Source organism: Aulonocara sp. 'chitande type north' Nkhata Bay, linkage group LG5 (assembly GCF_057382095.1).
Source record: "Aulonocara sp. 'chitande type north' Nkhata Bay isolate Kocher_YH1m ecotype deep benthic linkage group LG5, A_spYH_male_GT1.1, whole genome shotgun sequence".
NCBI lineage: Eukaryota > Metazoa > Chordata > Actinopteri > Cichliformes > Cichlidae > Aulonocara > Aulonocara sp. 'chitande type north' Nkhata Bay.
Window position 1 is genome coordinate 33825207 of NC_141348.1, and position 16741 is coordinate 33841947.

The 16741-nt window shown below is 39.3% G+C and overlaps 2 protein-coding genes across 4 annotated transcripts in view; both read left to right on the top strand.

Moving 5' to 3' along the window:
* Positions 1-592: 592 nt before the first annotated feature.
* Positions 593-13973, top strand: rbbp5 (retinoblastoma binding protein 5). 2 transcript variants are annotated; one of them, XM_086293124.1, is made up of 14 exons: positions 593-756; positions 3619-3644; positions 3823-3995; positions 4258-4398; positions 4567-4729; positions 5184-5293; positions 5496-5615; positions 5792-5945; positions 6076-6147; positions 6340-6457; positions 8030-8099; positions 8644-8879; positions 8983-9225; positions 12660-13973. In XM_086293124.1, the coding sequence occupies exons 1-14, from the start codon at positions 738-740 to the stop codon at positions 12710-12712; spliced, it is 1698 nt and encodes a 565-aa protein (XP_086149250.1). In that variant the 5' UTR covers positions 593-737; the 3' UTR covers positions 12713-13973. The 2 variants fall into 2 exon arrangements, with proteins under 2 accessions (XP_086149250.1, XP_086149251.1); XM_086293125.1 differs by having other exon boundaries at positions 8983-9060.
* Positions 13974-15583: 1610 nt separating this feature from the next.
* The window catches only part of ippk (inositol 1,3,4,5,6-pentakisphosphate 2-kinase), a 30293-nt gene continuing 29135 nt past the window's right edge, over positions 15584-16741 (top strand). Inside the window, exons 1-2 of one of the 2 annotated variants that reach the window (XM_086293128.1) lie at positions 15584-15618; positions 15816-16631. In XM_086293128.1, coding sequence (XP_086149254.1) covers positions 16551-16631 — 81 coding nt within the window. In that variant the 5' untranslated portion in view covers positions 15584-15618; positions 15816-16550. Of the gene's footprint in view, positions 16632-16741 lie in introns of both variants that reach the window. The other variant, XM_086293127.1, reaches the window with a different exon arrangement.

Here is a 16741-nt window from a genome sequence, read left to right on the forward strand (position 1 = left end):
TGTGGAACAGTCTGTCTAAAGACGTGGAAAATATTGGCGAGTTGAATTAAAACCACAGCAGGAACATGGAAGTAGGGAACTTTAGACATTTTAATAAACGATAATGGTATATTAGATGTATTTGCACCAAGTAAGCAGTAAAAAATATGCCTAAATTGAGGATATCAACCCCCGGAAAATTAAGAAGAATAAGAAACAAAAATAAAATTTTAACTGATAACTAAGAAAGGAGAAGAAAAAGTAGTTTGGGGTTCATTGGCAGGAGTAAAACAGGAGAACTGAATATCAAAGCATTAAAACTCAGCCCAGCAGTTTTTCTGCCAGTCACACCTCCATGGATGATTATTTTACCTGGCACTTATGTGACATATACACATATATACAGTCGTGTGAAAAATAAAGGTTTGACAGGGAACTATGCAGTTCTGTGAAAAACCAATACAACAGCTGTAGAACAACTTTTAGCGACAACAAATTCAAGTTGTTGTGGAGGAATTTGGGGCAACTCTTCTTACCGGGCCGGAAGTGGATATATAGGAAGGAATATAGGAAGTGGAAAAACGGACGGTTGTATTTTGCTCAGGCACATCTCAGATGGCATTGTTTGGGGTCCTAGCTAGAGGCTCGGCGCCAGTCTCCCCGGCAGTCGCAGCAGAAGTAAATACGAGCAAAAGTCAGAAAAAAACTGTCAGAGGAATCGGGGTGTTTAGGGACTTTGGACCTTCAGGCGTCCAACAATGAATCTGGAACTGCTCGGTAATGAATTAAGGATGAATATCTATTTTCTGTACACGTTACTGTTCGTACGGCGCTGTTGCTTTGTACCTATTATGGTTAGCATTGTAAGTTAGCCTAGCATGTTAACAGCAGTCGATACGAGTGCTTGTTAAAATCTCACAACTAATTAGAAACACGCTGTTAAGGTCTCCTAAAAAGCATATTACAATAGTGCTTAATATATGAGATCATAAATATGTAGACGTAAAAAGCTGGAAGCAGTAGACGTAGTAGGTGGCTAATGCTAGCTTCACATAGTGTGTTTGAATTAAATAGGTCTTCCTTTTTTTTATTTTAGACTACAGTTGTTTCGATTTGTTTTTTTTGGTGTTTTTTCTTGCAGTTTCCTCGCATATTAAGTCGACATCGGACTTTTACTTGCTGGCTTTTTTCCGTTAAAAAACAAAACAAAACAAAAACTGATGCACAGCTTGTCTCAGTGACAACGAGTACTGTCAACATTTTGGGGGGAAAACATATTCACCAAGAAATTACATTAACTTGACTATAAGGATATTTTACAAATATAAAAACAGGTTTAAGCTGCCATTCATTCAATTTTAACTGTTTTCGATTTACAGTACGGTGTAAAAGTATCGATGCAGCCGTCAGTCCTTTATAATTTGCTTCCAATGAATAAGACCTTGTTGTGTTTTTAAAGTGGTCCTGAGCAACACTTCTCCAAGCTGTATGAAGTTTTTCTCTGGATACTGGTTGCTTGTCCACTCATTTTCATTTCAGTTCTAACTCACTTTACTTTCAGGCTTTTGCAAAAATACATTTATTGTTCCCATTTCTTTAGTTGAATTTACAGAAAATACAAATGTTAGCACAAGTTACTAAAAATACCATACATTTATGTTTGTCTGTTTGTTTTTTGCACCAACAAGGTACATTTGCAATAATGGATTTTTATAACCCATATTTTGGCATGGTGTACAGTGTGTCAATAAAAAAAATTCAGGAATCTGGACAAGTAGAGGGCCTTAAAAAAATGAACCCTCATCTACGATAGATTAACAGCATCTGAAAGTTATGTCCATAAGCAATAGGGAAAAATCCACCAAGACCTGACATAGGACCTCAGAGATGCACCTGGTACTTCAGTTGATCAGTTTTCTGTCGACTGAAGTCTTATCAGAAATGGTCTTAGTGCATAGGTGGCTGCCAAGAAACCATTCTTAAGCAGGGAGAAAAGGCTGCTGTGTGCTAAGAACTGGACTGAAAGTTGGTGACAATGGGCCTTATGGAGTGATGAATCTAAATATACATTATATTCAAATCATCATAAATATATATGGTGGAGGAAAAATAAGGGAGCTACAATGGTAAATGTCTACAGCTATCTGTAAAATATGGTGGAAGCTCCATCATGGTTTAGGCCTGAATTGCAGCTAGAGGTGTTATGGAGCATGTCAAATCATGGAATTATGAACGCAAACAAGTACCATCAGATTTTGGTTAACCGTGCAATATTATCGGCGTACCATTGGATTAGCAATGACTTCATTTTCAGCATAATTCCAAGAACCCCTCCAATACGGTAGAAGCACACCTGGATAGAAGAGCACTAGAGGTGGGAATCACCATACATCCCACGATACGATATTATCACAATATTTAACACACGATACGATATTATTGCAATTTTTTAAAATATTTTGCGATATTCAGATTCTGTACATAAAGGTAAACTTTATCAATATTCATTTAATCTAATATCAAAGTCTCACACTCAGTCTTTCTCTCATTTCAGTCAGTTTTATTGTTGACAAACTGAACGGTTTGTGTTACAGTCTAGTCCAACTTAACTGAATGCAACCATCTGGTACAATTATAGCTATTCTGAACTATGGAATTTGTGAAAACTATGCAGCCCCTTCAGCAACTGAAGAATTTGAAAGTAAATTAAAACAAAATATAATTTTACATTAAATAAAAAAAGTTTTAAACTTAATTAAAATAAAACATGTCTTAAATTAAAATAAGCAAACTGTCATGTTTATTGCTGCAATAAAAAAAGTTAAACACATTTGGACAGTGAAGGAATGTCAGGATTCTTGCTCAGAAAAAGGATCAACATGCTCTGAAGTCAGAGTTCCAGTCCACAAAAACTTTTTTTGTAACAAAATATCGATTTCTGCTGTCCCTGTATCGATACATTACTAGCATAGTATGAAATAAGAATAGTATGAACTTGTAACTGTACTATGTTTTAGTACATAGTACACGTCTTTCTTGTCCTAGGCAGTTGTAATGAAGTCTACATAATAAAGTTTTGGGGTTAGGTGTGGTTTGGTGAGAGAGAGAGAGAAAAGCGAAATTGATATATTAAAAAATAATAAATAATAGAATAACCACTCTCATTATTGGCTTTGTCTGCTATAAGCTTCACAGAAAGTGTGTAATGTGTTCAAGGGCTGCTTAGGATAATTAGCAGGATCTCTATTCTAGTTCCTGTTTAAAAACTAAGCAGTGAAATGAAGGGGTTTTTCTCTGATTTGCAAAAAAAGAAAAGGAAGCAGGGTGTGCAAATCATTTGACTCCAATAATAATTTAATCCTTAAAACATTTATACGAAGAAATTTGGATCTATAGGACCTTCCTCGGGCCTTACTGGTAGCCATGTGGTGTGCAAGTCTTTCTTAGTTTTTTTTGTAACTGTATTTAATTCAATATATATAAATCAATTTAATATGTATTTAATATAATGTATTTAATATTTAATGTTACTTTATTTGACTGACTGTGACTCTATGAGAATTAAATAATGACTAGTAAAAGTTTCTGCTCCAGCTGCCACGTCATTGTTATTAATCTCTCTTTCTGTTCTTCTCTCAGAATCGTTTGGGCAGAACTATCCAGAGGTAAGCCACCAGTTTTTAATACACACAAGCCAATTTTGTTTTTTGCTCTGAAAATCATTGAAACAGCTATATGAGTGTAATTGAATCTTCTAATTTTGAGTGCAGTCAAATTTAAAGCCTTATGTATAGACTTAAGATTTTTTTTGCTATTGTTTGTTAATGTCTGTTTTGATGACAGGAGGCAGATGGCACTCTGGACTGTATCAGCATGGCCCTCACGTGCACCTTCAACCGCTGGGGAACCCTGCTGGCTGTGGGCTGCAACGACGGTCGCATCGTCATCTGGGACTTCCTCACACGAGGGATAGCCAAAATCATCAGCGCACACATCCACCCAGTCTGCTCTTTATGGTGAGAACATGTTGTTTGTTCGTTTGAGTGGATACAAGTGAGGGAACCACTTTCAGTTTTAAACTCAACATTTCCTGCATTCTGATGAATTTTTATGAATTTGTGGCTTTCTGATGGGGGTAATATCTTTATTTCTGGAAAGGCAAGCAAAAAGGTGAAAAGCGGGCTTTAAGTGAGGTTAAGAGTTATAATTTCTGCTGTTTGAAGTGACCGTTTTAGTCACTGTTAAAGAATTCCTCATGGTTTGTTTACATATGTGCAGCTGGAGTAGAGACGGCCACAAGCTGGTGAGTGCCTCTACAGACAATATCGTCTCCCAGTGGGATGTCCTCACGGGGGACTGTGACCAGAGGTTCCGCTTCCCCTCACCAATCCTGAAGCTTCAGTACCACCCCAGAGACATGTGAGTGACCTGATCATGTCATTCTGTACACATTACCAGAGTTGTGTAGTTTGAGGTTTGGCTGTGGGTCAGATTTAAAGAGCAGTGATGCTGATTATGGGCTTTGTCCAGTGTAATCAGTCTTCAGGGTAATGATTCTATGCTAAGAAGAAGTGATGTATGTTTTAGGGACAAGGTGCTGGTGTGTCCCATGAAGTCAGCGCCAGTCCTGCTGACGCTGTCAGATTCCAAACACGTTGTCCTGCCTGTAGATGATGACTCAGACCTCAACGTGGTGGCAGCCTTCGACAGGCGAGGTGAATACATCTACACTGGCAATGCCAAAGGAAAGGTAAGCTTCAATGTCACTTTAGTCACTGTATGTTTCATTCACATCAGTGCTTTCCACACGCACTGCTGAACGTCTGTTTGTTTTTGTTTTGTTTGTTGGCATTACTCAGCTCTAACATTCTGATGGGGCATTAAACAGTCTCAAACCTCCTCCTAAAGCTTTATTTATAGTACTTCATTGATCTCCGCCAGATTGAGTGATGCCATTGTTTGCGTCTCCTAACCTCATTGTCACATCATTTTCTGGAGTTCATGTATGAAAACAGCTCTATTAAATTCTGATATAACACTTACACTGTTGCGGTGTATATGATGGGCGAAATCACATCTGAACTGATAAAATAATGAGTGAATACTGAGCTATTTGCACATTTTCACCATTTATATTTCATACTCAAAGCACTTGTCATCCCATGTTTCTGATGATTTTCTTCTCCCTCTATCTGCTGTTACAGATCCTGGTGTTGAACACAAACACTCAGGAATTGGTGGCTTCATTCAGAGTCACAACAGGCACCAGCAACACCACAGCCATCAAGTCCATCGAATTTGCACGAAAGGGCAGGTGAGTGGTAGCAGGAGGGCTTTCTGTATGTAACCTGGAGTGATGAACGCAGTCTAGAGATCACAATCAAGACAATTTGTTCCAGTTAATTTTTGGTTTTCAGTCTTATTCACTTATATTCTGCATTCTGTGGGCTTTATCCTTCTTGTTAATGCTGAGCTTTTCTCTCTCTCTTTGTACATGTGTCCTGTTTGTTATGCAGTTGCTTCCTAATAAACACAGCAGACCGGATCATCAGGGTGTATGACGGCAGAGAGATCCTGACCTGTGGCCGGGACGGTGAGCCTGAACCTATGCAGAAACTTCAGGACTTGGTAAACAGGTACATCTATGGAGATACATTTTTGGAATAAAAGTCATGCCTGTTTAAGGAGTGAATGAGCCGGAATAGTTTTGCAGAGGAAACTGCAGTGGTTGATCTGACATGCATTCTTTTGGTATGCCAAATGTTTGTGTGGAATTAAAAGGTCTTTCAAATACTGTCGGTAATTTGTTCAGGACTCCATGGAAGCGATGCTGTTTCTCAGGGGATGGTGAGTACATTGTGGCTGGTTCAGCAAGGCAGCATGCCCTCTACATCTGGGAGAAAAGCATCGGGAACCTGGTGAAGATCCTGCATGGAACCAGAGGAGAGCTGCTCCTGGATGTCGCTGTAAGTGCTCTCAACACTGTGCATGAAGGTTAAAACACTCAGTTATGTTGGTCTATTTTCAGTTACATTGAGACATCACATATTTTAAAATGACCTTTTTAAAACAAATCTTACCTTTGACCTCTTTCAGTGGCATCCGGTCCGTCCCATCATTGCCTCCATCTCTAGTGGAGTGGTGTCCATCTGGGCTCAGAACCAAGTCGTAAGTGGACAATGAGCATGAAAGCTGAATGAGCATGAATGAACAGCGTTAATCTCAAGTGTTTTTCCTCTTATGTTTGTTATACCTAGCTTTAAATATTCAGATCCACGGCAGATATTTAAGCTGTGGTAATTTAAGCTTTAATGACTTAACTTGGTGCCATTATTGTGTGAATGTTTTGCTTGCCTGCAGGAAAACTGGAGTGCTTTTGCTCCAGACTTTAAAGAGCTGGATGAGAACGTGGAGTACGAGGAGCGAGAGTCGGAATTCGACATTGAGGACGAAGACAAGAGCGAACCCGAGCAGACAGGTAAGTAACAGGTGCAGCTTACATATGGCCTCACATACTGTGCAATTATTAATTTGTGTAGTTATGACTTCCTTTAGTTTTGTTTATTTAATTCTTAATTAGGGCAGGGCAATATGACCAAAAATATTTATCACAATATATATTTGAAAATTTGTGATAACGATATAACTGACGATATAATTGATTCAAGACAAAACACTTTACAACTCCAGAACTTTATTATTGCAAAAAAACCCATCAATTTATTTTCACTTAAACAAGCAGCTGTTTTTTTTATGTGCATTCAAACTATATAAAAATTTAACAGTGGAAATGCAAATTCCTTGTTGACAGTTTAACCAAAAGACATTTCCAGTGGAAATGGGCCGACACATCCTGAACATAACCACGTATAATATCCACAAAACTTAAAAAGAGGTGTTTTGCAACATGAAACTGCAGTAAAAAAGAGTCAGATAAGTCTAACTTTACTTAACTCATTCTTTTTGCTACCGTTGATTCATTAATGCTGAATTCTCTCACAGCTGCTCTATTCCCATGTTCTACTGCATGACTTGAGTTTAAAATCCGCTTCATACGCACGTCTCTTAACAAGTGCCATTTTGGAGTCCTTATACACACACAATACGGTAATATTATGTTGAAGCACAGTACGTATCACTCCGCGAGGCTCCTGACTACAGTAGCCGCAATGCAATCCATCAAGCGCTGCGGCTTCGTAGCTTACAAAAGTCGTACTGAAACACTTTTTGACAGATTTTTGAGAGCCGGACAAAAACCAAACCAGTTCCACATCACTGAAGTTGCACCATTTTTACAAACCAATTCTGGTTCATCTGTTTCGTTCAACGATCCGCTTTTGCCCTTCTCATTTTCCGTTGCTATCATGCTTTTTCCGGCATGTGTGTATGAAAACAAAGGCACTGCGCATGCGTGTTTTACCCATATTCTATCGCGATATTTCATTTTCATATCATTGGCTAACATTATACCGGTATTATCATGAACGGTATGATATGGCCCAACCCTATTCTTAATTATTAAATGACTTCTGTTTTAAAGCTCTTTTTGTAACATCTTCGCTGATCCCGCAGTGGCTTTTTTGAAGTACAAGAAGTGTTTATTTGCATGTAATTTAATATGGAACAGCAGAAGAGTAGTTTATATTTGTTCCTACTTCTTGCTGAATACAGATTAGAGGGTGCGTCTTTAATATGCAGTGGAAAAGTGAGTCAAGTCTACTCAAATATCAGGCTATTGGGGTGTATATACAGTATATTCCAGTGTGCTGTTGATTTTAATGCACAAAGAAAACAGAGGCAGTACTTGGAGCTGTGAAAAAAGTAAGCAGATGACAGATTTTTGGTGAAAAGGCTGCAAATAAACTAGATTAAAATTGTCTAAAAAAACATTTTGCTTTCTATACGGCTAGATTAATTTACAGTCTTACTCCAAAAAAAATTTTTTTCAGATGCTCTATAGCCACAACAGTGATGGCAGCTTTTCCGCATGAGATCCATACAATTAAACATTGCATCATAATGCAGAGATGAACTTGTGTCCACATTACAGGTGCAGACGCTGCAGAAGATGAAGAGGTGGATGTGACCACTGTTGATCCCATAGCTGCTTTTTGTAGCAGGTGAGAGCGCTAACAAAGAGTAGAAAGAGATATCATATTTACAAAATCCAAAATTGCCCAATCAAATTGTAAATACCTATTAATAACTGGTAAAAAGGAGGCCTTCCTTCCAACTGTCATGAACGACTTGCTCCTCTTTATAATTTTGAAGGATCTTACCTTACAATGTAAAGTACCTTGGAACAACCGTTGTTTGAAATTAGCGTTGTATTAATGAAATTGATCTGAATGTGAGTGGAAATGAAAATCTTTGTGGTTTCGTCAAATCTTCCAGGCGACCCTTATCTCATCCTTTAACTCATCCAAAACATTTAGTCTTAAGGGTTATGTTTTAACTCACCTCCATGTTTTAAATGTAACATTAAAACTGGTTTAATCATCAATCCTTTAGCTTATAAATCAGGACGACTGGAACCTCTCAAAACTCTATTTTAGCCATCTGGAATGCCTTAAAAGATCCTGCAGGTCTCTAACACACCAGGAAGATGATTATTGTTATAAATGTAAGTTTAAAAAAAGTCTTATCTGTGTTTGTGTTATTTAGTGATGAGGAGCTGGAGGACCACAAGGCCCTGCTGTACCTGCCCATCGCCCCCGAGGTTGAAGATCCAGAGGAAAACCCGTTCGGTCCCCCGCCAGACGCTTCAGTTCAATCTGGAGCTCCAGAGGACACATTGACTGGTGGTGATAAGAAGCAGCGCCAGCCTTCATCTGAAGGCGGTCCAGCCAAGAAAAAAGCTCGGACCACCACCATTGAACTGCAGGGGGTGCCCAGTGATGGTGAGAGAGAGGAGATAAATTGTTGGTGGTTAAAGTTACAAAAAGAAAATTTCACTTCTTTTCAAGAAGTTATAAAATGGCCTTTTGTCTTCGCTCTCCTCAGAGGTACACCCCTTACTGGGTGTAAAAGGGGACGGCAAGTCAAAGAAGAAGACAGCAGGCCGGCCCAAAGGCTCCAAAGGTAAAGACAAAGACTTCCCCTTCAGGCCGAAGCCCTACAAGGGTGATCGGCCCTCCTTTCCTGTGGTGCCCGATGCCCTGGGCAGCTCTGGCCTGGGAGGAGTAGGAGGAATAGGAGGAGGAGGAGGAGGGCTGAAGGGCAGAGCAGAGGGGGGCCAGGCCACAGGTAAGCATGCTACCACCCATGATGATGATGATGATGCTGCTGCTGCTGCTGCCGCCTCTGAGTCTGGGAGCTGTTAGCCCTGCTAGTCTGACTGATGCCCTACCAGCCTGGCCTGTCTTCAAAGCACCCCCACCCCTACCCCTGTACTGCTTCCACCCCTCCAACCCCAACCACACAGCTCACTAACAGAGACCCACCTGTTATAAAGCCACAGTCTGGAGGTTAGAACATGTGCTCATACCTAACAGTCTTTTTAACATGAGATCCAATTCAGGCTGAAAAGATGACATCAGCATACTGTGATTACTCCATACACACCCATCTGTCATAAACACTGACAGACTTCGTCTACAGGAGAAGAACTGTCAGATTGAAAAATTTCCTAACTTTATCCTGAGATCCTAATAAAATTCACACCTTAAATTAAAAAAAAAAACCCCCAAACAAACAGATTTCTAAGAATTAGGATGATCTCTCCAGTTGTCTATTGTTGACCACAATCTAAAGACCCGTGAAGAGCAAATTTGTCCGCAGACACAATAAACTAATGGATGCTTCGGCACATCATTTTTGGGAACTACATAACAAACGTCTCCAAACCTGTCCAGCAGGTGGCGGTACTGCACAAGTTAAATTGGATCCATGTGTTGGGAACATGGCCTTTTTGTAATGGGTGTATGTGTCCTTAAAGCAGTGAAACTATGGGGCAGAGAGCCACTGTAGGTGATGCAAGGAAGATTGATGAAAATAAAATAAGTGAGAATGAAGTGAATTTAATTTTAATTCTTTCATCTTATATTATTGCCTTTTATTAATGAAAGATAAATAAGACTTTGTGGACGCTATTAGGTTGACCTCTAGTTCTGATTTACAAAATTTGAGGGCAGTGGGGCCTGAATTTTTCCAGTGCTTGAAGTAGTTTGAGAACCACTGCCTTAATGCATCATCTGTATTTGGCAAGGTATTTTTTTCTATGATGTTATAATTATTTAAGCTATAACACATTACCCGCGGTGTGCAAGACATTTCCCTTCAGTTTGTGAAGCGTTGCTGTGTTTGATAGATCACATGGTCAACTTTAAAACATATTGTTAGGTGCACTCATCTGCTTGTTTTCTCTTAAGGATTTTTTAGGGACCCCTCCACTGCAGGCATAGTCAACATTATGTTTGCTTGATCCTGACATCTTTGGCTTTTGTAATACATATCAAGTAAATTCATCAACACAGAGAAGTATTTTTAACATCACAGTTTTATTGCATTGTTTAGCTGCTCAGCTTTCACATCAGCCTAACTGCGGGGTCACTCTGGGCACAGCTGTCTTGCTTTCCAGCTGTCGGAGCTGATCGCACCCACTGAAGATAATGATTGTACAAAAATATTTCCTGGAAATGGCTCAGTGCTTCTCATTGCTTGAAACAGTTGTAAGGTCTGTTCAGCTTCATCAAGATGCACAGGGCAGGTTAGGAGGGCAGGAAGTCAGGCAGAGCAGGTGGCTTTTCAAAATAAAAGATGATGGATGCTGTTTGATGGATAGTTTAAAACTGCGTTGGAGATGCACACTGTGTCTAGTCCAGGGCTAAGTGAACAAATTCAAACAAACACAGTTTGTTTTTAACTAATTGAACAGGTCTGGTGAACAAAGAAGTCCCTGGATTATTCCTTTGTGCAGAGCCTGAACCTGTTATTTGTAACAAGTGTGGGCTTGTGTGTTTGTGGACTGAATAGTGTGGGAACAGCTACAATGACAGTATCTTAGAAATGACACACCTGGCTGGCCAAGTATGAATGCCAACCTTGAATTGACTTCATCACAGTGATAGAACCACTGCTGACATTTCCTCTAGCTTCTCTTTGGCCTAAAATGGGATCTTAGAGTTCAGCGTTTTGTTGTTTTTCAATAAATGAACAAAGTGGAAATCTGCTCCCAGAATTTCGTCAGGCTGTCATTGTAATTTCACTGCATTTCAGGTCAGAGAGCAGAGCTTTAATCAGCAGTTATAACAACTGAACTTAAACTGGAACACTGCTGTCGGGAACTTATCAAACAGCACATTGAAGTGGCTGCACGACAAGCGAGCATTAAATGATAAATACATTAGTTTTCTCATGGGAAACAACGACAGTGGCACACAAACTAAATACAGGAAAATGACCGAAACGTAATGCTGTGATCAGTCTTCCACAGATATTTGAAAAAGTTGACTGATTGTTGAGTTTTTCCCCACCTTTGTTATTCCTCCCCGACTGTGGCTTTTCACAGGTATAACCTCTGCTAACTGCAGCCTCGCTCAGACTAATCTGCCATCATTTAAATTTGTTGATGTTGGGCTGTGGTTGGCAGATGGGTGTTGACGTGCCCGTTGATGGGATGGGTGTAGCTTGTTTCCCTGTGGGCTAGCTGACAAGTCTACTTCCTGCTTGGCCTTTGACCCTCCTGCTCCCACTCCCGCCTCGCTCCTTGGGCTTTTCATGTGATATAAATGTTTGTCTGCAGTGTTGCTGCTCAGATCTTGAGGGTGTGAGTATGTCTGTGCGTGAGAGAGTGAAAGAGATACCAGATGACGGTATACATTTTTTTTTTTTTTTTTGTATGAGTAGCAGGTGATGGCTGAGGTCCTGTGATTTACGCTGGTCTCTTTCCCCACATTTAGTGGTTTGTGACTTTAATCACATTCAACAGATTTTCTTTTTGATTTTTTTTAATTTAGCTTCCTTCTTTTTGCTTTCACTCTTACAGCCACTGAAACAGAACATTTCCTGAACAGATGTTACATGTCATATGATTAAAATCCTTGCACCCCTTCCAGGAAGCGTTAAAAAGTAGCCCTGGACCTGTGACAAATTAATTTGTGTGTGAAAACATTTCTCTTTAGAAGTGTTTCAGCAGTCATTACATGTTGTACATTGTGCTGAACTTATCCAAGGAAGTTCCACTCTTACAGGCCACACTACGTATATTTTCACAGGAGGAAGAGTGAATCCACCAGCCAGTGTGCATTTACTAGTTGTTTGAGAATTTGTATTAATTTAATCGTAGCCAGAACTTTTTTGTGTGTGTTTTACATCCATGCTTCTGGTTAATACTAAATCTAAACAAATATATGGTTTGTAGATGTGGGATATTTAAAATACTTAAAATTTTAGATGACCGAAATATCTGAAAATAATTAACTTGATTGTTAAATATTAACCAGTAAATTACAATAAAACTAAACTAAACTAAAATTAAACAGGTGTTGCCACAGTCTTGCATCCTTCTTATCCAATTTTTTTTTTTAAAGTTTTCCTCCCTTCCTGACTCAACCCTCCCCCATTTATCTGGGCTGGTGGTCAGAAACAACTCACTCAGACACACACACACACACACATTACAAATGACGGGACAGTGATTAACCTTCGCGTAACTGACGGCGAGTTTTTTTCTTCTGCAGGGAGTCTGGTCACACCGTCGTACAAACAGCACGACATCGGAGGGATGGACTGATCCAGCTCTGTGTGTTTGTGGAGGAACATCAGCAGGCTCAAAAGAAAGAGACACAAATCCTGAAGTGGTGTACAGACTGTGAATGAGCAGCCTGTTTGGTGTGCAGACTGTTTTCTCCCCCAACCAGAGACCAGCGTCACAGGAAAACTCGTCAGCCCGGTTCTCTGACCGGACCCGTGAAGCGGCCGAGTTGTCACAGTAGAGGTCACACGTCCTCCGTAGGATTTCATCATGTATAGAACGTCTGTGTCCTAATAGTGTGTGCGTTGTCTTGCTTGTCGTTTTTATACGTATTAAAACATTCTGATTTATAAATAATGATTTGAACTTTGACTTTAATTTCAACTCTGAGCTTCTGGCTTGTTTTGAATAGCTCCTTACTGAGGATTGAAGGCTGAGGCAGATGAAGGTTTTCATGGGTGTCTGTTCAGTATCTGTCAGCCAATAACAAAAATTTTAGATGTACAAAACATGCCGACATGTTTGATGAACAGCCGGATCTGTGTTGCAACAGTCTAAGCAAAGATGATTCAGCTGATCCAGCTAAAAGACATGATCCCTCCATTGTTTCCTGGGTCCTCCCAGTAGGACATGGCCCAAACACCTTACCTAGAAGGTAAGCACTGTAGTCTTAAGCCATTCAATCTACGTGGGTTCATCCTGTGGGCCCACCACCTGTAGGATGAGCGGGAGGCATCTGGCACTTTGTGGATTGTGCGGCAGTTGAAAGTGGAGGTCCTCCTCAGCCCCTTAAACATTTCCTTCAATAAATTTTAAAGAGGAGATGATTTTACCAAGACAGTCACGTGTCCACTGGTAGATCACGGCCTTATGAAGGAGTTTCTTAACAATATAAAAGAAATAGTACTATTGTTCTCGTTCGAAGAAACTGGTTTATTTAAAATTGGCAGCAGTGAATGAAAACAGTACAAATAAAATTACATTTAAAGTCTAAAATAAACATTTCTCAGGTGGTGAGTCATCTGTGAAACACCCTGAACTGCACTACCTTGCTTGAAAGTGTTTGAGGATTAAAAACTTGCTGGCTTTACGGTAACACCTGTAACAGTTGATGCTGTGTTACATAAACTGTTGAATTGAATCACGGAAATAAAATGTTTTCAACTGAGCAGAAAAAGTAAATTTATGTGGAACTTGGTAAGAAAAAAATACTTTAATTTCTTTTATCCGTGTTGCTTTTTGTCAGTCGTGGGATTAGAAAATATCATAAATGAAAATTCTGTGCAGCATAATAAAAACCTGACACCTGTATCTGAAAATATGTAAAAAACAAACTAAAGACTTTTTTTTTTAAATATGTGTGCAAATTCACACTCGTGACGATCAAAACTGGTGTGATTAGAGATCTTGTGTCTTTCCTGTCTGGATCTGGATTTATTTTTTTAAAATATTTTTTCCAGATGCACAATATTAATTCATATTGGTACCAAGAGTATACTTCTTTGTTTGATTTTACCATAACATGCGATGGTTATAATTCCTTCCTTCCTTCCTGGATTCAGATGCTCATTCACTGAAAAGGTAAATTACTTCTGAGGGATTACTTCTATATTTTCATTCTTGGGCTCTACTAAACTATCCTTGCATGATTCACAGTTTAAAATAATTCCCATTTTTCCTTAGGGCCTGGGTGCAGCCCTTCATTCCATATAAGGGACAACATTTCAGAGCCAAAAGCAGAAAAAACAGTTTGATGTTTCAGCTTTTTATTCGCAGGTTTATCCTCACTTTCATCCTACACAGACCTCATAATTTTAAACTTCTGCACGTTTTATCTGAGTATATACAATAATAACAGCATCTGTCTGTGTGTGTGTATGTATGACAGCAAATAACAAAAAGCATAATCAGTCTGTTTCAAGTTCAGTTTTATTTATATAGTGCCAAATGACAACAACAGTTGGCTCAAGGTGCTTTATATTGTAAAGTAAAGATCCTACAATAATACAAAGAAAAAAGAGAACGCCCCAACAATCAGATGACCATCTTTTAACAAATGCTTTGGTGACAGTGGGAATGACAAACTTCCTTTTAACAGGAAAAAACCTCCAGGAGAATCAGTCTCAGAGAGGAGCCATCTGCTGCGACTGGTTGGGGGTTGAGTACAGGATGACTGGACAAAGACTGTAGAGTGTCATATTTGCTTTTTTTTTGACTGTCAGCAAATCAAAGGTCATTTTTTCGTGATGGTTGCTGGAGCTGAATGTTGATATCTTTTCCAAGAAGGTATGGCACAAAGTCAGAATAAGTAACACCATAATAAACAGAAATTAAGTGTTACTAACATTAGCTATGACTGCCAGTGTTTACTTTTAAAGGAAGGGTATTGTATTTTTTATATATATATATTTTTTTTTAAATTTGTTCTTTTTCTAAACATACTTTACGAAGTTTGCAGTAAAAATCAGATAAGAGTACCACGACAAATGTTTACTTTAATTAAAGAAACACTTTGTAGGAGTAGGCCATGTGTTTGTAAGTAATTGAACAAGAATAAATTGAACTTCAGCTATGTCATTTTATATTACAGTGCTTTTCTAACTAGGCACCTTATTCTCTTTCTCTTGAGAATATGTTCTTTAAAGATATAATGCCTTTTGGTGTCAGTATTATCACTTTGACCTTCAGATCAATGTATTGCACTTGAAGAAGAGGTCAGAAAACAATGTTATAGGGCTTGTTGTCAGTTTTCAACCAATAAATCATTAAGCTGACCTCAAAGACTTTGGTGGATGTTAAGCCAAATTTAAATGTATTATTAAGGTGACCCCACTCTAATACTCCTACAAAGTTTACAATCAGATTGAACACACACACTACCAGAAACATAACCTCCTTATCAGAAGATAAAAAGACAAACTAAACAAGTAGCTGTCTTGATGGAGGTAAAAATAATTTCTGATGCTTAATTTCAAATTGTATGTCAAATAAATGTATTCATTGCTAATGCACTGCTTAACACTGAAATGCATTTTAAATTTGAAAACCTTTTCTGAGATACATGCAGGTACTACTGATGAATCACACGATTTACAGTGGTTTTTCCATTTCTTATCCTCTATTTCACGTGTAATGTTGTCAGAAACAACACTGGCGTCTTTACAGTCCTTGAGCCCATCTGTCCAACCCTCTGACCAATCACAGTGGAACAGGCGGGACATGGGAGTACAGCCAACAGGGAGCGGCTTGTCAATGTGCGTAAAGAAAGTGAAGTTGGGCAAAATTAGCAAGAATAAAAACTGAAGAAATCTACAAATAAAAGCATGTAACTCAACTTTTTTTTTTTTGCTTTAGGAAAACTTTATAAAACAAAGAGAGTATATTTGAAGACCAGTATACTCCTCTATTCCACAGGCACCGTCTTACTCTCTAATACTGTGTTAAACACTGGTCAAAAACTCCACTGCCCACTCTTTCAGACATCTCCATACCACCACAGATATGGTTACTTGGATCAACTGTTGTCATCCTCTTCCTCCTTTACTAATCCTCTGTACTTCCTTATTCACCAACTGTCCTCCATCCGTCCTCCTTTATCTGTCATTTTGTCATTTTCTTCATTCATCAGTTCCTCGGTCATTATTGCGTTTGACTCTTATCAGGAGTTTTATTTTGAAGTCAGACCGGAAGTGGTGATGTGGGCGGTGACAAAGTCGCCGGGGCTGGGCAGCAGCAAGGGTAGTCCGTCGGTTGTGTTGTAGTCTCCTTAAATTACTGCTTGCAGTCAGTAGTGGATCTACAGTTCTTGTATGTTGCCGTGTCGTTGTGTGTCACTTTCTGGCCGTTGACGGGAGCGCACTTGCTGGTCTCTGGTGTAATGGAACTGGACAAAATGGACGAAAACGACTGGAAGTACCACGGAGAAGGAAACAAGAGCCTGGTGGTCTCACACGTACAGGTGAGTCAGCTAGCACAACACTAGACTAGCTTCGGGTTCTACTAAAGCCTTTTCGCCTCGTGCTTTTCGTGGGCAAAATGTGCCTCGGGTCGGGATTGTTTCTACCAGAA